The 26,548-nt window shown below is 41.7% G+C and overlaps 1 protein-coding gene across 1 annotated transcript in view; it reads left to right on the top strand.

The window, feature by feature from the left end:
- The window catches only part of drp2 (dystrophin related protein 2), a 205,699-nt gene that overhangs the window by 14,912 nt on the left and 164,239 nt on the right, over positions 1-26,548 (top strand). The window contains exons 3-6 of the mRNA XM_053506582.1: positions 9,075-9,231; positions 17,402-17,522; positions 17,709-17,977; positions 18,442-18,588. Coding sequence (XP_053362557.1) covers positions 9,075-9,231; positions 17,402-17,522; positions 17,709-17,977; positions 18,442-18,588 — 694 coding nt within the window. The remainder of the gene's footprint in view (positions 1-9,074; positions 9,232-17,401; positions 17,523-17,708; positions 17,978-18,441; positions 18,589-26,548) is intronic.

Below are 26,548 nucleotides of genomic sequence, written 5' to 3'. Positions count from 1 at the left end.
TGAGAGTCGGTCGTGGAAGGCACGTATGACAATGAGCAAACGAGCGTTACGGTCAACAGAACTTCCATTCAAAAGGTGGAACAAATGCTGATACAACAGTACAACCATGATTTTCCTGAACGGAATTGTGATGATAAAGCCGAATTGTCACAAGAGGATTGTCAGTTTTTAGACTCTGTAACTAACTCCCTGCAGTTTACCGATAATCACTTCTATATCAGACTTCCACTTAGGAAAGCAGCTATTCAAATGCCAAACAATCGAAGTACAGCCATCCAGCGCGCACTAAACCTCAAAAGGAAATTCATAAATAACCGCTCCTTTCATGAGGAGTATTCAAACTTCATGCACAACATGTTACCTAAGTCGACAAGATGGTCAAGTGTGGTATATACCTCATCATGGTGAGAAGAATGAAAAAAAAAAAGCTAAGGGTGGTTTTTGACTGTGTTGCCAGTTATCAGGGAGTATCATTAAATAGTGAGCTCCTACAAGGACCGGACCTAACGAATTCACTCATTGGATTGCGTACACGCTTCAGACAAAAGAAAGTTGCCATGATGGCAGATGTGAAAGCCATGTACTATCAGGTGAGAGTCCTGGAAAAGGACACAGACTTGCTGCGCTTCCTATGGTGGCCGAATATAGACGTAAATCGTCGAGTCGAGTACAAGATGGTCGTTCACCTGTTTGGTGCAAAATCGTCTTCAAGTGTCGCTAATTTCGCCCTTAGGAAAACAGCAGAAGAAAACCGCAGCAATGCATCTGCTGAGGCAGTCAACACAGTACTTAAGAACTTTTATGTTGACGACTGAAGTTTGAACTTGGTTTCGAGTAATGATCAAGCAGTTGCTTTATATAACAATCTCACCAAACTTTGTGCAAGTGGAGGTTTTACCTCACCAAGTGGGCAAGTAATAGTCGTGCCTTACTGACTTCTATTCCTGAGAGTGAAAAAATCAAAGACATGAGAGACTTGGATTTGAGTAAAGATGCACTTCCTGTCGAAAGAGCTCTAGGGGTGTTGTGGTGCATCAATTCAGACATGTTTAAGATTAAGATTAGTTTAAAAGAGCAACCTGTGACCAGAAGAGGAATCTTGTCAATTACTAGCTCAATCTACGATCCGTTAGGTTTCCTTGCACACGTTATACTGCCAGCCAAGATCTTAATGCAACAGTTGTGCAAAGAAAAACTTACATGGGATGATGACATTCCCTAACAGTTTGCAAAAGGACGGAAATCCTGGCTACAAGAGCTGCATCAATTGTCCAAGTTTAGTGTGGCAAGATGCATGAAACCAGTCGACTCTGTCACAACTACGGCACAACTTCATCACTTTTCAGACGCAAGTGAGATGGTATATGGAGTTGCCTCGTGCCTCAGGTTGGTAAATGCTGATGGACTTACACATTGTGCATTTATGATCAGAATCAGAATCAGAATTACTTTATTGATCCCTGTGGGGAAATTCTCTTTCAATACAGAACAAACTCCTGATGAAAATAAAGATTTAAGAAGACATATAAAGATGGTAGAGAAAATTTAAATAAAAATAAAACAATAAAGTAATTAAAATAAAATATATACAAATAAAAATAGAATAATATAAACATAAAAATATAAATAAAAATAATAAAAAAATAGTCAAATAACCAATAAAAGTAAAACCTATAGCAGCAATAACCAATAAAGTAAAACCTATAGCAGCAATAACAAATAAAAGTAAAACCTATAGCAGCAATTATATGCACATTAAATTATATTAACATTGTTATTACCAACAGACGTATACACAGTATACATGGTTATTAAAGTGAATTGTGCATATGTGTGTGGTTTATGGTTTGGTGTGATCAGATATGCGAGTTAAATAGTTTTATTGCGACCGGCAGGAATGATTTCCTGTGTCTCTCAGTAGTGCAGCGTGGAAGTTTTAGCCTGTTGCTAAATGAGCTCCTGTGGCTGCTTATCATATATTGTAGTGGGTGTGAAGGAGTGTCAAGTATTGACCTTATTTTGGACAATGTTCTCTTCTTCAACACCTTGTTGTCCAATTCCATTCCTACAACTTGACTGGCCTTCTTAACGATCTTGCCGAGTCTGTTAATGTCCATGCCCCTCAGGCTGCTGCCCCAGCATACAACAGCATACATGATGGCACTGACCACCACAGACTCGTAGAACATCCGCAGCATCGTCCGGCAGATGTTGAAGGACCTTAGTCGTCTCAGAAAATAGAGACGACTCTGACCCTTCCTGTAAACGATGTCCACATGTTTAGTCCAGTCCAGTTTTTTGTCCTAGTACACTCCCAGGTATTTGTACTCCTCCACCCTGTCCACACCAACACCCAGAATGTTGACCCGGGTCGCTGGCACTTTGGTCCTCCTCAGGTCCACTACCAACTCCTTTGTTTTTGTCACATTGAGCTGAAGATGGTTCTCCTTGCTCCAAGTGACAAAATTGTCCACCACAGTTCTGTATTCACTCTCGTCACCATCAGTGATGCATCCAACTACTGCTGAGTCATCAGAAAACTTCTGAAGGTGGCAGGTCTCTGTGCAGTAGCTAAAGTCTGTGGTGTAGAGAGTGAAAAGGAAAGGAGAGAGAACAGTTCCTTGCGGTGCCCCGGTGTTGCTGATCACTCTGTCTGACACACAGCTCTTTAAGTGCACATACTGTGGTCTGCCAGTCAGATAATCCACAATCCAGGATACCAGTGGGGCATCCACCTGCATCGTTGTTAATTTATCACCCAGCAGATCCGGACGGATGGTGTTAAACGCACTGGAGAAATCAAAGAACATGATCCTTACAGTGCTTGCTGGCTTATCAAGGTGGGTGTAAACTCGGTTGAGCAGGTAGATGATGGCGTCATCCAAAAAAAGGCTGCTCCAGGATGAGTCTCTCCAGGGTTTTTATGATATGTGACGTTAATGCCACTGGCCTCTAATCCTTAGGGTCACTGGGCCGCGACGTCTTCGGTACAGGGACTAGGCATGACGTTTTCCACAGCACAGGGACTCTCCGAAGGCTGAGGCTCATGTTGAAAATATACTGGAGTACTCCACTAAGCTGTAGGGCACAGGTCTTCAGGATCCTGGGGCTCACACCATCAGGGCCTGCAGACTTGCCAGCATGAAGTCTCTTTAGCTGCCTTTTAACCTGTGCAGCAGTGATGTTTATTAGAGAGGTGTCATGTAGTGGAGGTGTGAGAGTGTTACTCTGGAGAGTGCAGTCAGACAGGGTGTCTGGGGCTAAGGTGTTAGCAAGGCATTCAAGTGGTGTCGAGGGGGGGTGAGAAGCAGAAAGTTGTAGAGGGGCGAATGGAGGGGGTGCGAACTGCAGTGATGCTGTTGTGGTGAGAGCAATTGGGGTCAGCGTTTGGGTGTGCCCTGGTGTGACTATGTCAAATCTGTTAAAAAACAGATTCAGCTCATTAGCCCATTCCTCATTGCCCTTCACTCCATCACCACTGTAAGGTTTGTAACCTGTGATGGTCCTCATGCCACTCCACACCTCTCTGATGTTATTGTGTTGAAGTTTCCTCTCCAACTTTCTTCTGTAAGCCTCCTTGGCCTCCCTGATCTTTGATTTCAGCTTCCGCTGTATTTCTCGCACCTCTTCCCTGTTTCCAGCCTTGAAGGCCCTCTTTTTGACATTCAGTAGGCTTTTAATGTCCTTTGTTATCCATGGCTTGTTGTTTGGGTAACAGCAGACAGTCTTTGCTGGGACAATGGTGTCCACACAGAAGTTAATGTATCCCGTGACACACTCAGTAAGACCGTCAACGTCGTCATTGTGTGGTTCACAAAATGCCTGCCAGTCTGTCACCTCAAAGCAGTCCTGTAGTGTCATATTGGCCTCATCTGTCCATCTCCTCACTATTTTTGGAGTAGCTGGCAAACTCTTTACAACAGGCACATAGCAGGGTGAGAGGTAAATCAAGTTGTGATCAGACCTACCCAGTGGGGGGAGGGAGGAAGAGCTGTAAGCGTCCTTAACATTAGCATACAGCAGATCTAATGTTCTTCCTTCCCTGGTAGGGCATTTCACAAACTGGGTGAAAGTAGAAAGTGTCCTATTCATATTCACATGGTTGAAATCACCCGAAATAGCAATGAATGCATTCGGATGCTGAGTCTGTAACTGGGCTATTGCAGAGTGAATGATGTCACATGCTGTGTTCGGGTTTGCAGAGGGGGGAACATAAACAGCCACCATGATTACATGTGAAAACTCCCTGGGTAGATAATATGGGCGAAGTCCGACAGCACACAGTTCAACATCCGAGCAGCAGATGCGCTCTTTAACAGTGATGTGAGCTGGGTTACACCACCGTTTATTCACGAGCACAGCCAGCCCTCCCCCTTTGCGCTTACCGCTCGCTGCACAGTCTCTGTCGGCACGAACCGTGTGGAAGCCGCTGATCATAGTGTTAACATCAGGAATATCCTGGTGCAGCCATGTCTCCGTGATGCACATTAAACTGCACTCCCGATACTCCCTCTGGCTCTGTGTTAGCGCCGTCAGTTCGTCCATCTTATTTCCCAGTGATCTCACATTCCCCATAGTGATTGTAGGGAGACACGGCTTATAAGTTTTTTTCTGTAAGCCTTCGTTGTCTCAAAGCCTCCCTCTTCCTGCGTAGCTTTTTATTTCCTCTGCATCCTCTGTGTGTCTTGCGCCGAATTTCCACAGCGGCTGGCTTTAGGTCAATCAGCTGATCTCTGGTGTAAACAATGCGCGCTGCTTTGAGTTGTTGCGCCACTGCGCTGAGAAGTTGAGCTGCGACGAACATAAGCACCAAAACCTTTTTAACCCACATGTTGACGTGCCGAAAAAACAATATGCGGTTTTACGAAACACAAAAAAGCAAACACGAATTAGCAAAACGAATAAAAAAAAAAAAAAAAAAGAAATAGAATAAGAAATAGAGGAAAATAGTATTAGAAGTTCAGGAGCGTTTGTAATAGGCAGCACACGACTTCGCGCATGCGCACACTTTTGATGGGGAATTCTCGCGTAGCACCCCTGAAACAAACCACTATTCCGCCAATCGAATTGACCGTGGCAGTAGTTGCTGTGAACAATGACAAAATGTTGAAAGGTCAACTTAAAATAGAATTGCTGGATTCTATGTTTTGGACCGACAGTACAACTGTTTTGAGATATATTGACAACGAAGGCTTCGCTTTAAAACCTTTGTTACCAACAGAATTGCCATTATAAGAGAGTCAACCAAGCCACAGCATGGAGGTATGTCAATACTTCAAAAAATCCAGCCGATTCTGCATCCAGGGGAGTTTCTTGTGAAAATTTCATGAAAAACGCCAATTGGATCCATGTTCCCTCCTTTCTCAAAGAACCAGAGTGTAAATGGCCTGAGAATATTCATGACCTGTTGTTAAAGGAGAACGATAACGAGATCAAACATTTCAGATAAGATCAGTCAGAAAGATCCTGAGGTCTTTACTAAAAGAACAAACACTAAATGATGAGAGCTTGCATACATTTCTGTTTGAAGTGGAAGCAATAATGAATGACTGACCCCTTACCACTGCTACGGATGATCCCACAGACCTGGAGCCCCTGGCACCCAACCACCTGCTGCTGATGAAAAAACAGCCAAACTTGCCTCCTGGACTTTTCAAAAAAGAGGAAATTTATGCACGTCGCAAGTGAAAGCAAATTCAATACCTTGCTGACTTATTCTGGAAGCGATGGGTGCGTGAATATTTGCCCCTGCTTCAGGAGCGTCAAAAATGGTTTCAAGTGAGAAAAAACCTTTCGATTGGGGATGTAGTTCTAATAATTGATGAGTCTTCTCCAAGAAATTCATGAGTCGTCGGACGAATCACAAAAGTGTTTCCTGATAAAAAAGGACTTGTGAGACGTGTGCTGGTCAAAACTAAGACCAAGTTGTGCCTCATATGTGAAATGGACTGTTAATTACGTCATAACTAATTATGATTTTTTCTTTGGTATGCAAAAGACACGAATGCCTTAAGTTAAATAGTAAACAAAAAGGTTTAAAAGGTTAGGAAGGTTTAATTTTGTGGCTCTATTGTTAAAAAACAAACAAAAAAACAACAACAAAACAACAAAAAAATGTGTGTAATTGTCATTCTTCCTGCCTGTCAATTAGGGGCTGGAAATGTAAGGGCCATGTTGTTCTGTGACATCATTCCATAGTGGTGTAGCTGCATGTCTATTACGCACGGTAGTAGTTGTAAGGATACGGAAGTTGTGGAGAACACAAGCTTTTGACCGCAATCCGGTAATCAAAAGGATACAGCAAATAGGTTGTTGTAACGATAATTTAAGACAGTAAGCTACAGGATACAGCAAACGAGTTGTTGTAACAGTCACAGTGGATTTATGCAAGAAAAATGTAAGAACTGTTGAACTTTGATGTTGAAAATAAAAAAAGAGACAAAGAATTTAACGGACGTTCGAGTCGTGAGTAACCAAGTGTAACAAGAAAGATACGCGTCAAACCTTGTGAATAACATGCCCGTACATAGAGTATTTGTAAGTGTCCACCACCAGAGATCGCTGTTTTTTATTTGTAGTTTTTGTTGGCTGACTCAGTTTCCCAGCAGGCACCTCGGTCAGGTGATGCGAATGCACACCTTAGCTGTTTAGTCTGGGAAACTGGGTCGAGCATTATTAGTTTTTCTACTGCCATTTGTGTGGGCATTTTGTTTTGAGTTTAGTTCTTTGTTTAGTTTATATTTTGATTTAAGTTGTGTTGACTTGGGCTCTCTTATTGGCAATGTTTTCTGTAGATGTTTTGTGTGTCTATGTTGGTGGAGCTGTTGCAGTCATGCCAGGTGTGGTTGTTGTCCTCCTGTTTTCTTGTGTTTAGCTAGAGCAGGTAAGTAGATAGGTGTGTGTTTGGCTAGGAGTGTGTTGAGCTAAAATCTAAGTTGAGTTACCGTAACTAGCATGCTTCTAGCCATAGCCCCTTTGTGTCTCTAGCTTTTCTGTGTTTCCTGCCTCCCTAGATCCCAGTGAGCCTAGCCTTTGAGTGTCCCCTAGCCTAGCCTTTGAGTGTCCCCTAGCCTAGCCTTTGAGTGTCCCCTAGCCTAGCCTTTGAGTGTCCCCTAGCCTAGCCTAGCCTTTGAGTGTCCCCTAGCCTAGCCTAGCCTTTGAGTGTCCCCTAGCCTAGCCTAGCCTTTGAGTGTCCCCTAGCCTAGCCTTTAAGTGTCCCCTAGCCTAGCCTAGCCTTTGAGTGTCCCCTAGCCTAGCCTAGCCTTTGAGTGTCCCCTAGCCTAGCCTAGCCTTTGAGTGTCCCCTAGCCTAGCCTAGCCTTTGAGTGTCCCCTAGCCTAGCCTAGCCTTTGAGTGTCCCCTAGCCTAGCCTTTGAGTGTCCCCTAGCCTAGCCTAGCCTTTGAGTGTCCCCTAGCCTAGCCTAGCCTTTGAGTGTCCCCTAGCCTAGCCTTTGAGTGTCCCCTAGCCTAGCCACTGGGTATGCCTTGTTTCTGTGCCCCAATTCCCTAGTGTTTGTTGAGCTATTAGGTAAGTGTAGCTTAGTGCATGTTGGGGCTGAAGACATGTTTAGCTAGGTGAATGTGCAGCTGACTGCCATGGTTAAGTACAGCTTAACCATGTTTAGCTAAAAGCCATGCCTAGCTGATTGCCGTGTCTTTACCCCAAGTCCTGTCTCTCTCCTAGTCTCTCTCCTTGTCTTCCTCTAGTGTCCAGTTTCAGCTCCACGCATAGTTTGTGTGTCCTGTTACATGCTTGTCGTCCCTCGGCCTGTGTCTCGCCACAGGACGTGTGGTATCCGTCCCTCGGCCTGTGTCTCGCCACAGGACGTGTGGTATCCGTCCCTCGGCCTGTGTCTCGCCACAGGACGTGTGGTATCCGTCCTTCGGCCTGTGTCCTGCCAGAGAGCCCCTGTTAGCACAGTTAAGTATTGTTTGAGTTTGATTGTTTCTTTTAAATTTTTACTTATACTTTTTTTTTTTTCTGGTTACACAACCCCTCTGCCTCTATGCCTGCCCTCTACGCCCACGACGTTTTACATCAGCCATTACACCCCGAACTTTTGACTGGTACACGAATAATTGTCAACGCTATCATTCACAAGATTAACAAAAGAAACAGATAAAACAATACAGATACACATTTTTTGATATAAACTTCTAACAGACTCCTATAGTTTACATAAACACACCTGCTGCATCTGGTATATTATCATTCCAAATGAAAATGGTTTGACAGTTCTAAAATGTTTTTGTGACATACAACTGCAATAGGACCCACCTAATTACATTTCCTTAGGTGATTGGAATTTGTTAACCCTAAACTACTTAAGCTACAATTTTAAGTTTTTATCTGAGATCAGAGGCATCAGTGTGGGCAATAAATAGGACATTCTATGTTCCTCACACTGTTTATGAGGAATGTTAATCTTTGTCATGGCCACCTACACAGTTGAATACTTCAGCTTTTTATTTTCTCTCTTCACATTTCACATGGCCCTGGAATATAAATAGAGTATTACTTATCCTGGCAAAAGTTGAGCATAACATTTTTAGAGACATCATTAATGCCTAAAAATTTTACTTTGAAAACACTCATCCCCCATAAACATACAGATTCTAAGTCCTACTTGCAGTACTTCCAATTTCAAACACTGCATGAAATCCATTCCTTATGTGCCGCCACCACCAAAATACATTTGTAATAAGATGATTTCCTCCAGGAAAGTAAGACAATATACCACTATTTGTATGGGTGTAGTAACCCATTATAGTTATAGGGTAAGTATAAGCTCAGTAAAAAAACATTTATCCAATTTGTTTTGCTGTGTCACGTAAGCACTTGTAAACAAAATCGTTCATGGTGTCCATAAGTAGCTAGTGGTATCCCCATGCTAAGACACAAGTAGAAAGTGGGAAAGCCATTTTACCCTTATCTCTTATTCAACCACAGCTGTCAAATGGATAATTAATAAATTAGGAGACAATATTTTAATTATTTGTAATGTATATAGTCCTGTATATATTAACATTGTATTGTCTATTGTGCCATGGCTTTTGTGTATGTGGTTTTACCAGGGTGCGTCTAGAAGCCTTTTCAGACAACAGTGGGAAACTGCAGGTGTCACTACAGGAAATCATTGAATGGCTGACAGCTAAGGATGAGGAGCTATCTGAGCAGCTGCCAATTGGGGGTGATGTGGGATCTGTGCAGCACCAGCATGAATACCACCAGGTAGTACAACATGCTTATAATTAATGCTTTTAATCCACCTATTTATCAAATCAGTAAGTTCAGATAAACTTTTGAGGGTAAGGGATAGCAATAGGACCTGGTGTATAGTGTATATATAATTAAATACAGCATATAGTACAAACATAGCCATAATTACACTAGAGTGCTCATCCACCCATAAAAACTGTCTGACTATAGCTCAAAATCAATGAATTGCACTGCTATACATAATAATAATAATAATAATAATAATAATAACTATTATTATTATTATTATTTGCCTGTGGCTGTAAAGAGCCTCAATCTATACTCCTAATCTCATATACAATGACTATATGTGGTTTTAGTATGAATCAACCCACATAATATGACAATATTAATGCATACTCACTAACAAATACAGCAAGTCTTATAAGCACAGGTCCATGACAGGACCATGACAGGACCATGATTGATCCGTGCATGGAATGTGATCCTCGCGATGACGTGGTTAATGATGCCTTGCCCCATAAACGCCCCCATGCACTTTCTAAAAAGATGGTTGCAATGCTGTATAATTTCGCCAGATGGAGCATTGACTGCTTCAGTTAATTGCAGTGTCCAAGCAGGCGGTTACTATATTTAATATATATAACATAACTTACGTCAACATAGTTTCATAAATAGATGATGTGGTAAAAAAAAAGGGGAAAAAACGATTAATAAAACAGATTTAAATCACTTAATACACAACCCATGATGCTTATGCTATTTTTAATTAATTAATTAATAAAACTACTTATTGCAATATTTTTCACGACATCCTTAATAATCCTTAAAGACATGGTAACATCTGTAATTTATCTATACTGGTCGTTGTAGGTACGGAATACAAGTGCAGGGTACAGTATATACAGTATTATACATTACAGTGTATTTTATTTATTTCTGTTTAATACACTGGTAAATCATATTTTGCTGCATAAAGCATGCTTACTATGCTTAAGTAAAGCATAAAATTTAACTTCTGCTTGGGTTTGTTTTCGTTATATTTTTGATGTTTTCGCTAATGTTTCTTTTCGCTGATAGTCAAAAATTGGCATAACAAATCGATTAATAACGCATAATATCTGGAACAAATATCTGTCCATATAGATCAGTATGTCTTTAGTCATTTAACCAGCATAACGTCCCTCCATCAAAGATCTGATGGGACATTAATCACTTATCACTACGGTAAATAGATGCGGCAGCAGAGACAGATTAAATCCCCATAAACATTCACACTTGAAAAGAATACTAACAGAACTAAACAGTTCTAGAGGGTTAGCGCCTGTTATCAGAACAGGAATCACCTACTGTATTTTTTACTGCTTATATATTTTTGCCATAGTTTCATTTGTGATTTATCCCAGGTTACTAAAGCCTGGCTTACTACTACTAATAAAAATTATTTCAATGTAACCCATGGGTCTCAATCACAAAATCAGCCAACGCTGTAAACAGATGACCACAGGGGGGCGCAATCCAGTGTCTTCTTGTGCCAGTCCCAAGTCTGGATAAATGCAGAGGGTTGTGTTAGGAAGGGCATCTGACGTAAAACATTTGCCAAATCAATGATGCGAATCACGAATATAATTTCCATACCGGATCGGTCGTGGCCCGGGTTAACAACGACCGCCACTGGTGTTGTTGACCTACAGGGTGCTGGTGGAAATTGGGCTACTGTTGGTCGAAGGAGGAGAGGAGGAAGGCGTGTTCTAAAGCAGAGAGAGAAGAGGAAAGGCAAGAGTTTAGGAGTGATAGTAGTAGTGATAGTTAAATGTTTGGACCATGACAGGGAAGGGAAGAGAGTTAGTTGATATGATGCAGAGAAGGAAGGTGGATATACTGTGTGTCCAGGAGACCAGGTGGAAAGGTAGCAAGGCTAGAAGCTTAGGATCAGGGTTCAAATTGTTTTACCATGGTGTGGATAGGAAAAGAAATGGAGTAGGAGTTATTCTGAAAGAGGAGTTTGTAAGGAATGTTCTAGAGGTGAAGAGAGTATCAGATAGGGTGATGAGTCTGAAGCTGGAAATTGAAGGGATAATGTTCAATGTTGTTAGTGGTTATGCCCCACATGTAGGATAAGTTAAAAGAGAAGGAGAAATTCTGGAGTGAGTTAGATGAAGTGATGCAGAGCATCCCCAAAGGTAAAAGAGTGGTGATTGATGCAGACTTCAATGGACATGTTGGGGAAGGGAACAGAGGTGATGAAAATGTGATGGGCAGGTTTGGTCTTCAGGACAGGAATGAAGAAGGACAGATGGAGGTGGACTTTGCAAAGAGGATGGAAATGGCAGTAGTAAATACTTTCTTCCAGAAGAGGCAGGAACATAGGGTGACATATAAGAGTGTAGGCAGAAGCACTCAGGTCGACTACATTTTGTGTCGACGTTGTAACCTGAAAGAGATCAGTGACTGCAAAGTGTTGGTAGGGGAGAGTGTAGCCAGACAACACAGAATGGTGGTGTGTAAAATAACCCTGGTGGTGAGGAAGGCGAAGAGGACAAAGGCAGAGCAGAGGACAAAGTGGTGGAAGCTGAGAAAGGAAGAATGTTGTGAAGTCTTTACGGAGGAGTTGAGACAGGGTATGGGTGGTCAGGAGGGGCTTTCAGTTGACTGGACAACTACAGCCAATGTGATCAGGGAGACAGGTAGGAGGTGTATCATGAGGTAAGGGGAAAGTGGACAAGGAGACTTGGTGGTGGAATGAGGAAGTCCAGGAGTGTATACAGGGAAAGAGGCTAGCTAAGAAGAAGTAGGACACTAAGAGGACTGAAGAGAGTAGACAGGAGTACAGGGAGATGCAGAGTAAGGTGAAGGTAGAGAAGGCAAAGGCCAAACAAAGAGCATATGAGCACTTGTATGCTAGGTTAGACAGTAAGGAGGGAGAGGTGGATCTGTACAGGTTGGCAAGGCAGAGAGATAGAGATGGGAAGGATGTGCAGCAGGTTAGAGTGATTAAAGATAGAGATGGAAATGTACTGACAGATGCCAGGAGGGTGATGGGAAGATGGAAGGAGTACTTTAAGGAGTTGATGAGTGAGGAAAACGAATGAGAACAAAGAGTAGAAGAGGTGACTGTTGTGGAACAGAAAGTAGCAAATATTAGTAGAAGTGAGGTGAGAAGGGCGTTGAAGAGGATGAAGAGTGGAAAGGCTGTTGGTCCTGATGACATATCTGTGGAGGTATGGAAGTGCTTAGAAGAAATGGCAGTAGAGGAGAAGTGTATTGGTGCCAATTTTTAAGAACAAGGGAGACGTGCAAAGCTGTGGCAACTATAGAAGTATAAAGCTAATGAGCCAGACAATGAAGCTGTGGGAAAGATTAGTGGAAGCTAGGTTAAGGGCAGAGGTGAGCACTTGTGAGCAGCAATATGGTTTTATGCCCACAAAAAGTACATCAGATGCAGTATTTGCTTTGAGGATGCTGGCGGAGAAGTACAGAGAAGGTAACAGGGAGTTGCATTGTGTCTTTTTAGATTTAGAGAAAGCGTATGACAGGGTGCCAAGAGAGGAGCTGTGGTATTGTATGAGAAGGTCTGGAGTGGCAGAGAAGTATGTTAGAGTGGTGCAGGACATGTATGAGAGCTGTAAGACAGTGGTAAGATGTGCTGTAGGTGTGACAGAAGAGTTCAAGGTGGAGGTGGGTCTGCATCTAAGCCCCTTTTTGTTTGCTCTGGTGATGGACAGAATGACAGATGAGGTATGACAGGAGTCCCCATGGACAATGATGTTTGCAGATGACATTGTGCTCTGTAGCGAGAGAAGGGAACAGGTGGAGGAAAATTTGGAGAGGTGGAGGTATGCTCTGGAAACCAGAGGAATGAAGGTTAGCCGTAGCAAGACGGAATACATCTGTGTAAATGAGAGGGACCCAGGAGGATCGGTGAGGCTACAGGAAGCAAAGGTAAAGAAGGTGCAGGATTTTAATTACTTAGGGTCAACGGTCCAGAGCAACGGAGAATGTTCAAAGCAGGTGAAGAGGCGGGTACAGGCAGGTTGAAATGGGTGGAGAAAAGTGTCAGGTGTGTGGTGCGATAAAAGAGTATCAGCGAGAATGAAAGGAAAGGTATACAGGACAGTGGTGAGACCAGCAATGCTCTACGGCTTAGAGACAGTGGCACTGAAGAAAAGACAGGAGGCAGAGCTAGTAGTAGCAGAGCTGAAGATGTTGAGGTTCTCTTTGGAAGTGACAAGGATGGATAGGATCAAGAATGAGTTCATCAGAGGGACAACTCATATTAGATGTTTTGGAGATAAAGTCAGAGAGGCCAGAATGAGGTGGTTTGGACATGTTCAGAGGAGAGTTGTAAATATATCGGGAAAAGGATGCTGAGGTTGGAACTGCCAGGAAGGAGGTCTAGAGGAAGACCAAATAGGAGATTTATGGATGCAGTGAGAGAGGACATGAAGTTAGTTGGTGTGAGAGAAGAGGATGCAGAGGATAGGGTTAGATGGAGGCAAATGATTCGCTGTGGCGACCCCTGAAAGGGAACAGCCGAAAGACAAAGAAGAAGAAGCTGTAAACAGATGACACGACAAATTATATACTCTAAAACGTTCATTTGAGCATTTAAAAAAATATATCTATAAAAACAATCGACTATTATTGTCAGGGTCAAGTTTACGGGGCTTCTCAGTCTTTCGTTAATTTTACTTCTAACTCAAAACCAATGTGGCTTATTGAAGATGCACTGTTTTACTGGACATGGCTGTTTTGTAATGTTCTGCAAAATAAACACTGTCTACGGTTCGAATATACTGTGAACGTCTCAAAGTCACGTCTCTTCGGCTCCTTTGGCACTAATGTTATTGTGGTGTAAATTATTAACGTATCGATGTTCTTCACTTGCGGACAAAATAGACCATGTCTAGTAACGAAAGTAATGAATTTGTTACTACTCTTCTCTTATGCAGCACCGCTAAAAAGATAATAAAAGTTACACCAATCCTGCCATGATGCTACCCTGCATTATGGCAGGAACTCGGAACAGAACAGAACTCCCCTCTGTGCAATATCTAAGTAGAGTGTAACTGGAGCAGCCACAAAATGCCCCCTGTCTAACTCTTATTAAGAAAAGCTTATAGACACCAAACCTGCAGCATTTTGGTGTAATTTTTATTATCTTTTTAGCCGTGCTGCATAAGAGATGGGTAGTGACAAATTTGTTAATTTTAATAACGTGATGTTTGATTGGATGTTATATCATCATGTAGCAATGCAAATATTTGAGCTGCGAAATATTTAAGCCATATAAATTTAACAAAGTGTGATCATAATGGTTGTTGTTGCTGCTGTTTAGGTAATTGGTTCCATCGTGTTACTGAACGCAACTGTATTTACAAAAGTGAGCGTAGGGAAAGAAAAACACTCACTAACGCAAGGGGCGGCGGCTTTTCTTTGAAGATAGCGATTGTGTAATGGGGGGCAATCCGCACACCTCTGAACGTCTTTTGTCTTGTAAATGATTATCCTCATTCACCTTCCAATCCCCCACAGCGCACATACTCTTTACACTGTTGCTATTTGTTAGAGCACTTGGTTATACAAAGCACTTTAATGTATGAAACACTTACTTACTGGTTTGTTTTATTTTAAATATTGCTTATTACCTTTTCCCGCAAAATAAGCATTAAACATAAACAACATGTTATCATTGTGTAAATTATTAACATATTGGTGTCTTTTAATTAAGGACAAAAACAGACCCTGCGCTTGTGTTTAGGACTGATGCTGAACAGCCGTGTTCATAGATTTAATCAACGATTTACAAGACAACAGTTAAAGCGGTTGTGGATGAGAGGTGTGTGTGTGCGCTCCTGCATTTCTCCATTGGTTTAACACAAACATTTGCGCACAGACAAGTAAGTCTGAAGAACCCCTCCCCCCGCCAAAAACACACACACAGAGCAATTACCACCATGTCATACTGTAGTTAGTATTCTCCACTGAGGTTTCTTACCTTCCACTCCTTCTAAGTTTGTCTTTGCTCTTTTGATGGAGTTCTTAAAACCCCCCAAAAATTTTATACTGAGAAAAAAATGATTATGGGGCACATAATCACAAACACAAACTAGCGCAGATACATATGATCTAGTGTTTAACTGTTGTTTTCTTTGTTTCTATAACCAGTAATAATATTAGTAATAATAATAATAATAATTATTATTATTATTATTATTATCATCATTATTATTAGCCCAACTCTTGACTATTTAAAACAAAGTTGGTTCCCATTTTTTGCACTTTGAAGTTGTTGGTTCAAGTAAATGTATTTTTTAAATACCCAAACAATCCCCCAAAAATTAAAACATGCACACATGACTTTAAAAATAAAATGTATTCTTCCAAAACTAGTCAAAGGTAAAACAATAATTTGTATAAAACAGGTGAAAACATGTTTAATTTTTGCTTAAATGTCATTAAAATACCCGGATAACACCAGCTGCATATCAGTCTCTATCTGGTTCTTTTATATTAAAATATCATTTTTAATGTATATTAAATATTAAAGATGGAACTGTTTAATTCTTTGTTTCCCCCCTAAAGTATCAGACGTTTTGCAATTCTATGTCCAGAATATACAGTAGACCTGACCAAACATCATTCTAAAGCTGTTGCACTGTGACGTCATCCCTCCTGCAGCTCCTTCAACAGCTTGTTCAGGCTTCTCCAGTAGCTCCAAAAGGCCAACCGTCATCCGTCTGACCCCCAATCCTCCACAGCGGAGCTCTGTTAAAGACAACAGGAGAATTTAGTGAAGGCAAAGATAAATAAATTTTACAGACTATCTAGTTGTAATAAATATAAAAGATATTAGTAAACCTACACCACAGAGTGTGTAAAATACTGTTTTGGGTAATTCTGGAATGTAAATAAACTTTACTTTAACCAGTTAACTTTGTTAGCGTTAGCCACTGTCTGTCTGTAATATCGTCTGCATTAAATGAACAGAGAATTTACTTAATGCGCTTTTCAAACAAATAAGTTTAGCGATATAACACTCGTATATATTAGTTCATCTCTATAACTTCCCGAGTACTGAAGGCCCCAACACCTCCCCACACACCCACACCTCCCCCCACTCCTTAACTGATAAACACTTCAGAGTTTTTATCCAGCTCGGTAACTAAGCGCTCGCGCTACCGCACAAAGTCACGGCCAAATTGAGAAAAATATAAACCCGATTATGAGCGTTTAGCTCGCTAGCTCATGTACATCTATCCTCAGCTTGTGTCCTTCATGAACTGCATCACATTATATTCACATAAATAACCTGCAGATTAACTCTTACCCAAAGAATAAATAAATGCTGAATTTATCCAGACAACACGCGGTCAGATCTGTATACAGAAAAACTGAGCTGGAAAGTATGATACACCCACTCACACAGTGTAATTGGTCGAGTACAACTGCGGTAAAACTTTTTACCTTTGTTCCAATTTACAATGCCGTCAGTTTGTACACTTTTTTGCTTCTTTAGATTTAAAGGCCTGTGGAGAAACAATGAGGGGCTTAAGACATAAGTAATCAATTAATCTTGCTTCTGTTACTGCCATCAGCTTGAATAAAATTCCAGACCACACACACCCACACGTCCACTGACCTTAATATTCCATATAAGTTTACATGCCTCCCAGCCACCCATTTGCACCTAAACATCCCTGTTTTTACAGTTTTCCAATGTCTTCCCTTCTGTGTCAGTTGCATTATAATAAAGTATGAGCACCATTCACTCACCAGTCTTTTTTTAATATATGGTAAAAGAAAAATCTGTTAGTTTTATTTAAATTTGCTACCACTATTGGGTTATCCATTTTGTTTTAATAAGTCTGTAGTCTTTATAATCCTGTTTCTTAATCCACCAGCAGAAGATTTTTAAGCCTTTGTTTTGTTGTCTGGTTAAGAACAAGTGAGTTTTTTTAACAGAGTGGAGTGCATTGTGACATTGATGGAACTTAGATTGGGAATTAATTGAATTAATTTATTTGTGTTACGTCTGGCTCATCACTCCATGGGTTTGGCTTTTCATATAGAACTTTACCTTTAAAGTGCACACTAGCAAAGTGTAAGAGGTTTTGGAAAGAAGGGTTTGTTTGTGTACTCTGTACTCCTTAGTGGAAATTTCTTTGGCTCATATATGTAGGCCTTTATCGAGGATGTGAAGTCCAGAGGGCCCTATATCTACTCAGTGCTGGAGTCAGCCCAGGCCTTTCTAGCCCAACATCCATTCCAGGACCCCGATGAGATGCTGTCAGATGGCAAAGGTCTGCTGCACTTTTTTACTACCTCGAATTCCCCTTAATTTAAAAATAGTTGATTACTATGTAGTACAACAGCATGTAATGACATTGAGACACATTAAGACACTGTGCTGGTCAGAAACTGGAGTTGAATGACTCTTTACCTATATTCTTCTCATTTTTCTGTCCTTTTCCCTTGCTCTTTTATAGAGTTGTCTCCAAGGCGCCGGATGCAGAATGTTAGCCGCTCCATTTGGAAGCAGGCCAACGTGGCCAGTGACCTGTGGGAGAAGCTGACAGCACGGTGTGTAGATCGCCACCGACACATGGAGCGGACGCTTGAGCGGTTGCTGCAGGTACAGGCAGCCATGGAGGAGTTGGCCCATGCTCTGGAGCAGGCTGATGGTGTAAGGGATGCCTGGGAGCCTGTGGGAGATCTTTTTATCGATTCACTGCAGGACCACATTGATGCAACAAAGGTAAAGAAAGTGCAAGATCCATAATAGGTCTAAAATGGCTGCAGTAATGATGCAGAATGTGGTGGCTCTAAAAACTTAGTTATTTGCTCTTATTATGGGGTATCTGATTTTTGGAATGCGCCATTATGCCTGAAAGTCTTCTTCTCAGGGGGGATTTTTTCTAAAAAGGACAGTGATTGGATTTGTGTATACACATTAGCGTTATAGAATAATGCTGCCCTTATTTTGGCTTTTATCTTTTATCTCGTCAATTTATCTATTTTTATGCTCTGTATTTATTGGTTATGATCATCTTTTTGCATGGCATTTCCTTTATGTGCTGTCAGAGTTAGAGTGCTACTAGGAGCAACAGGTCTCCAGATTAAGATAAGATCTCTAGATCAATGAGACTGACTGTGCTGGTTCGCCCTCAAACGACCCACACCATTCAAAATATTTTCTCTTTCTGTCCTCCTCTGCTTTAGTTGTTTAAGGAAGAGCTGACACAAGTCAAGGAAGGCATGAAGCACATTAATGACTTGGCCCACCAGCTAGCCATTTCTGATGTGCACTTGTCAATGGAAAATGCTCGTGCCCTTGAGCAGCTAAACAGCAGGTGGAAGCTGCTACAGGTAGACAATACTTTCCTAAAACTTCACTTAAAAAAACAACAGCATCGGTAGTCAAGGAAAAGCCAGTGAATGGGTGAAGAATATGTGGTCAAACTGTGTGTGTGTTGGGGGCAGTGGTAAGTTTGAGAGAGAGAGTCGATTATAAATGTAATGTAATCTTTTTTTTACCCATAATGCATTTTAAAGTGTAACACTCTGCTTGTGTTTTTTTCCCTTAAATTAATTATAGTTAAGCTTTGAGAAAATCTGCTCAGTTAGCTCAATTTAGGTGCTGTGAACACAAAAACAAACACTCAGAAACACAAACAACATTTTTACTAGCTGCCATATGCCCTTAATCATGAACAGATTTTTTTCATGGTTTATTCTTTGCCTCATCGTGTACGTAGCCTAAGAACATTCAGTCTGGTTGATGTCTACCCTATATAGAAAAAACACCCCTCCAACATGGTCTGATATCACACAAATACTCCCAGATATCACACAAATGAGGATTTAAAGTTCTCTTTTAAATCTGGTTCCTTTCAAGGTTTCTTTCAATTGTCATCTCAGGGAGTTTTTCTTTTCGATCATCAAAGACTTATAGTCTATACTGTTTTCCTATGTTAATTTTTTTTTTTCATACATTTTTAACTCTAAAGCTGCTTTGTGGGAATTACTTTTGTAAAACTGTACAAATATATTTTAATTGAATTTAATTGAAAAATAACATTGACAACATGTAGCAAATAAACTAGCAATACGCTGCAGAGATGTCAGTATTTAATCTAAAATACTCACATGTCAAATGATAATGTCTGGACAATGAATCAATGCTGTAGTGCTCAGCCACTTTTTAGATAGCCTTTTTAAACTTAAACCTTTATTTATTTAGGGTGGACCTTTAAGATTGCAAATATGTTAGACCCCCATTCCACTAAGCCGAATTAGCTACCAACCTCTCTCGACGTCACGGCTCTGTAGGCCTTTGCAGTCTTTACCAGTTCAGTTAATTTTTCAAGTGTAGCGACCACCCCACTGAGCCGTTATCACTCTTTATGACTGAAATCAAGCTGCTCACATTGCGCACACTTTCATCTTGTAAAAAAACGGTATCTTTTACAATGTAAAAGTGTGCGCAATGTGAGCAGCTTGATTTCAGTCATAAATAAGTGACAACCACATTACATCTATTTGTGGTCAAATAATTATTTAATGCTGGACACAAACAGCAAAAAAGCATGATTATTATTATTATTGAAATGAAGAGCCTCATGGGTGGGGGTGGTCTCCAACGGGTGTGGAGATGATGTCAGAGAACTAACCTGAGTTGACCAGAAGACGTAGCTTTAGCGGTTAGCCCTTTGTAGCGTGAATGGTAAACCCAAACGTGGTAGCAAACGAATAGGCAGGATAGCCACGCGATTTTGTCTAAGCAAAAGGGGAGCAAGGGAAAAACACAAATTTAACCCGCGTCCTATAAACACACACTCGAATCAGAAAGATAACCCAAGAAAGTGAGTACTCACGAAATTATGGCCGGTAGTCCCTGATGAGCTCGGGGTTGAGGATGAACCGGGCCGGAATCCAAGACCGCTCTTTAGGACCGTAGCCTTCCTAGTCTACCAGGTACTGGGTGCCACGGCCCCTAGGTCGCAAATCGAGGGTCCGACGTATGGTGTAGGCAGCAGCACCGTCTATGATTCGAGGAGGAGGAGGAGCAGGGGGGAGGGTGGAATCATCGGAGAAGTGATGAAGGGTTTAAGCTGTGAATTGTGGAAGACTGGGTGAATTCTGAGCGCCGCAAGGAGCTGGAGACGGTAGGTGACAGGGTTGATGCGGAGTGTAATACGGTAAGAGGCATTGAATCTGGGTGAGCGCTTTTTTGACTCTGTGTGGATTCTTGGGGGCCTCGGACTCCCTAGAGCACAGCCCAGCCAATGCTGATAGGCAAAGTTTGTGGCAAGCCGGCACCCATTGTAGGATCCGATTTTGGGTCCACGAAATTAGGGGATCATGGTTTAATAGCCATGGGTGTCCAAGGCTGATTGGTGGTGATGAGATGGGGGTTAGATGAAATTGAATAGGTTCCTGATGTTGGTTGATGATGAGGGTGATACGTTGAGTCTGAGCTGTGATAGGGCTGGATGACAGGGGCCGGCCGTCAACGGAGGTGATACAAGCAGCCTGGGATAACGCCTCGTTTTTTACCCCCAGTTTTTTGGCATAAGTAGAGTCAATGAAGAACTAATGAACACGGTACTTCTGACCCATCTGTGACCAAATTGGAGAAATACCTGAACCGTGAGACAAGCGGTGGTGACGTTGAGCGTGGTGGAGAGTTGGATCGGACCCGGTGAGTTCTTCTGCCTTCTCACCGGGCCTGGGCGTTTCCCGGACGCATTGGGCAGACCGCTCGATGGTGTGCCACAGATTCACAATAGCCGCACAGCCTCTCCCGGTAGCGATGTTCACGCTTGGCCACAGTTAGGGAGGCACGTCCTAATTGCATGGGTTCCCCGGCTCCGGTGTCAACCACAGCAGGAGCCAATCTGCGCTAATCTGAAGATCAGACATGTCCAGTGGTGGTAGCGTTGATGGTGGTCGAGGCCCGAGGAGCCGCATATTGATAGGTGGGAGCAGGCGGCAGGGTCCTCTGGGCTGGCTTCGGACGAGAGAAGAGGCGCTGATCGATGCGGAGGGCTAGCTGGATTAATCCCTCCAGCGTGGCGGGAAGCTCTCGTCCGGCAAGTTCGTCCTTAATATGTCACGTATCACGAAGATCTGCATTCTCCTGCCGGCGCAGATTAGCGATCCCTCTGGTTAGCGTATCGATAAGTGCGGCATGCTGATCTACCACCTTGCAGAGGCGCGCATGATCTGCTGGCTTTACCGCTGCAGGCTCAGTCATTCTGTCAGAGAACTAACCTGAGTTGACCAGAAGACGTAGCTTTAGCGGTTAGCCCTTTGTAGCGTGGATGGTAAACCTAAACGCGGTAGCAAGCGAATAGGCAGGGTAAATAACGCAATTTTGTCTAAGGACTCGCGAAAGGGGAGCAAGGAAAAAACACACACTCGAATCAGAAAGATAACCCAAGAAAGTGAGTACGGACTACTTCCAGGTCCTAGTGCCGGTCGCGGTACGAGTGTCTGTGACAGATGAGAACCATTTATGTACATATTTTTTCTTGGATGCTTCAATATCATTTCATTTACAAAAACACTTGCAAAGAAAAAAAAAGGAATTGGTAAAGCTGGTTCCACTTTTTCTCTCCAAGTGAAAAAAATTATCTTTGCGTAATCCTGTTGTAATTAATACACATTTACAGCTGTGTGAAGACATTAATCACATGGAAAAGCTGCATGCAGATGTGCACCTGCTTTAAAACAGAGTGAGGAGTGGTATAGTATTATCAAAAGAGAGAAATACATGCCAGTATTTACAGTAACATTAACATATTTGCAATGAGTTTAATCATGTGGCACTTTGAATACTTATAAGACACTGTAAGACTTAAAAACATGATAAAGAGAAAATTGCAAGCCTTCGCATGAGTGAAAGAATCACAATCATACATGCAGCACAATCCCACGTTATATTCGGGATCTTTATTTTCCGTTTTCTTTTCTTCTCTCCTTCTTTTGTATCAATAATGATTATTCTTTAACTGTGCTTTTTCCATTTAGTATTACTATGATGATGATGATTATTATTATTATTATTATTATTACCTTTTATTTTGGCTTTTCTCCTTCATTACCCTGGTAAAAAAAAAGGTATGCTAAGTATATTAAATCCTATCATGCCAAAGCATACTTAAATATACTTGCAGCCAGACTAATGACAGACAAGACCCTGCTGCCCCCCTCACTGGACCCACTGCAATTTGCCTACCGTCCTAACCGCTCAACGGACAATGCCATCTCCACTACACTCCATCTTGCCCACACACACTTGGACAAGAAGGACACAGTCCCCTGCTGTTCACACTGCTGACTCACGACTGTGTAGCAACACACAATTCGAATCACATCATTTTACATCATGGGGGGCTGCAGGGTCTTGTCTGTCATTAGTCTGGCTTGAACTACCCCCCCCAACCAAAAAAAAACTCTTCCCAGTTGTGTTGGACTAATGGCACTTAGTTATTAACCTAGTTAACCCAGTGTAAGTATGTATTCAATGATGTAAACTTTAAAGCACTTTTTGTAAGTCGCTCAGGTAAGGGCGTCTGCCAAATGCCTAAATGTAAATGTAAATTAAGTTCGCTGATGACACAACTGTGGTGGGTCTCATTAACAAGAACGACGAGTCAGGGTACAGAGAGGAATTGCAGAGGCTAACGGACTGGTATAACAACAACAACAACAACCACCTGTCTCTGAATGTTGACAAGACAAAGGAGATGGTTGTTGACTTCAGGAGGACACAAGGCGACCATTCTCCGCTGAGCATCAACGGCTCCTCTGTGGAGATTGTCGAAAACACCAAATTCCTGGGTGTCCACCTGGAGAAGGACCTCAACTGGTCCCTAAACACCAGCTCCCTGCACAAGAAAGCCCAGCAGCGTCTCTTCTTTCTGGGAAGACTGAGAAAGGCCCAGCTTCCACCACTGATCCTGACCACCTTCTATAGAGGGACTATCAAGAGCTTTCTGAGCGGCTGCATCACTGTCTGGTTTGGGAATTGTGCCATATCGGACCGCAAAACCTTACAGTGGATAGTGAGGACAGTAGAGAAGATCATCGGGGTTCTCTTCCCTCTATTGAAGACATTTACACCACACGCTGCATCCGCAAAGCCACCAGCATTGTGGCTGATCGGACACACCCCTCTCACTTCACACTCCTGCCATCTGGAAAAAGGTACCGAAGCATTCGGGCACACACATCCAGACTGTGCAACAGCTTTTTTCCACAAGCCATCCGTCTTCTCAACAAAAAGGGACTGAACTGATAAACACACACACACACACACACACAAACATTATCACTCAGTTTAACCCAACTACACCAAAACATCAATACATCAAAACATTGAGACTGGACTGACTAATCAACACAAGCGTAGTAGATGTAGATGGTCTACACCACCAAACTATCGTACACACAAATATGTAAATGCTTCACTGTTTATCTCTATTTGCACAATATTCATTACTTTTTGCACTAATTCCTCAATTCTTGCTGCTATGTTTACTACCTCAACACCATATTTTATGTTCTGATATGTCGTTGTCGCACTGTCACTTTGTTGTTGCTCGTTTGCACATTTGCACGTGCACTTTATGTTGTCTGCTGTCTGTAAAACCTGTAGATAGTCTTCCTTTAGTTAGTTAGTTTTAGTTAGTTTTTGTTCATTTATGTTGTAATTTGTTAGGACTATCTGTCTTGTCTCTGCTAGCCGGCTAACTAGGCCTCTTAGTTAGCTAGTTTAGCTTCACTGTTAATTTATGTTGTAAGTTTATGTTGCATGTAGCACCTTGGTCCTGGAGGAACGTTGTTTTGTTTCACTGTGTACTAACTGTATATGGTTGAAGTGACAATAAAGCCTACTTGAACTTGAACTTGACTATAGTATACTTGAAGCTTGCTATTTTGGAACAACTAATTTTTTACTAAGTGTATTTAAGTTGTAATTAAATTGTACAAAAGCACAATTTTAAGTGTATTAAGTATCCTTTTGTGTGCCTAAGTGGAACAACTTGAAGTATATTTTATTACACTACACAGTATATGGCTGTGTGTGTATTAATGTACATACCTGACAGTAATTAATGAAATTTAAGGATATCTTTAATGTACAGTATTATAAGTACATTACAGCTATTTTTACTGCATTACAAATACATGATTAATATACTGTACTATGAGTATATTCTTATTGCAGCAGTAGCATGCTGTTACATTTCTGGCCAATTACAAATACTAAAAAAGTACATGGTGAGGTTGATACAATTATACTTTTTTGTATTATACAGTACATACAACCTTCTATACTACAGTATTGCAAATGTGTTACCAGTACGTAACATGTTTTTGAAACACATTACATAAGTAAATATAAGGGAGATTTTATTCATGAGTTCAACAGATTTATAGTTGAACTCATATACTATATATATATATATATATATATATATATATATATATACTCAACAAAAATATAAACGCAACACCTTTGTTTCTGCTCCGATTTTTCATGAGATGGACTTAAAGATCTTAAATTCATTCCAATTACACAATATTACCATTTCTCTCAAACATTGTTCACAAATCAGTCTAAATGTGTGATAGTGAGCACTTCTGCTTTGCTGAGATAATCCATCCCACCTCACAGGTGTGCTACATCAAGATGCTGATCTGACATCATGAGTAGTGCACAGGTGTACCTTATACTGTACTGCCCACAATAAAAGGCCACCCTGGAATGTGCAGTTTTTTGCTTTATTGGGGGTCTGTGGACTCAGAACCGGTCAGTATCTGGTGTGACCACCATTTCAATTCAATTCAATTCAATTTTATTTGTATAGCGCTTTTAGCAATTTTCATTGCCGCAAAGCAGCTTTACATAGTCAAAATAATTATTTAAGTTTGTATGAAATGTGAATTTGTATGAATCAAAATGGTCAGTTTGTCCCTGGTGAGCAAGCCGAGGGCGACAGTGGCAAGGAAAAACTCCCTGAGATGGTAATAGGAAGAAACCTTGAGAGGAACCAGACTCAACAGGCAACCCATCCTCATTTGGGTGAAACAGAAAGCAGTAAATGATCTGCATTTATACAGTGTGTAGGGTGGGAGGCAGTTCAGCTATAATAGCTGATGTTAATTGATGTTAATATGGAGTCCAGGTAGTTATTGAAGACCCAGGTAGACTTGTAAGAAGTTCCAGTCATGAACTATCGAACTGTCAAGTCCCCAGAGAAACAGTTGCCAACACCAGTCAAGGCCAGAACCATTTTCTAGGTAGAGAGAATCATTCCCAGACACCAGACGCATCCCAGAAAGACACACGGGGCATCCATGTGACGAGATCTTCAGCCAGAAGCGGGGCACCAGGATGGGTCAGACAGGTCCGGAGGGCAAAGGGAGTCTGGATCACTGGCAGCTCAGGAACGACATGTGTAGCTCGACAGAGAGAGAGAGAAAGAGTGAAAGGGGGGGACAGGAGGAGAGAGGAAAAAGAAAGAGGGGGGGAAAGAGAAAAAGAGGAGAGATGGCAGTTAGGTATGGTCACAGTCACACAATGTATAATGTGAATGTATATTAACTGTAGAGTGCAAGCAGAGACTCCGGCAGAACTAACTATGACAGCATAACTAAAAGGGAGAGCCAGAAGGAAACACAAACATGAGGGCTTCCTGACATGTAAAGCAAACAATCACCTCACCGTCAGCAAACCTGAGTGATCAATGAGAGTGAGGAAGACAGCATCCAAACATACCAGTTCACCATAATACTCTACGTCCATGAGTCCCCCAGATCTGCTCCTTTACCTATGGCAAATCTATTTATAAAAATGCTTGGCTAAATAAATAGGTTTTTAGCCTGGACTTAAACACTGAGACTGTGTCTGAGTCCCGAACACTATTTGGAAGACTATTCCATAACTTTGGGGCTTTGTAAGAAAAAGCTCTGCCCCCGGCTGTATTTTTCATAATACGCGGTACTGACAAGCAGCCTGCATCCTTTGATCGAAGTAGGCGTGGCGGATCGTAATACACTAGCAGTTCGCTCAGGTACTGCGGCGCGAGACCATTTAATGCTTTATATGTCAAGAGTAGTATTTTAAAATCAATGCGAAATTTCACAGGAAGCCAATGGAGTGAAGATAAGATAGGGGTGATGTGCTCATATCTTCTGGTTCTGGTGAGGACTCTCGCTGCTGCATTCTGGACTAGCTGAAGCTTATTTATGCATCTAGCTGAACAACCAGACAGTAAGGCATTACAATAGTCCAACCTAGAGGTGATAAAAGCAT

The sequence above is a fragment of the Clarias gariepinus genome, chromosome 10 (genome assembly GCF_024256425.1).
Source record: "Clarias gariepinus isolate MV-2021 ecotype Netherlands chromosome 10, CGAR_prim_01v2, whole genome shotgun sequence".
Lineage (NCBI taxonomy): Eukaryota > Metazoa > Chordata > Actinopteri > Siluriformes > Clariidae > Clarias > Clarias gariepinus.
This window is presented reverse-complemented; position numbering and strand designations above follow the sequence as displayed.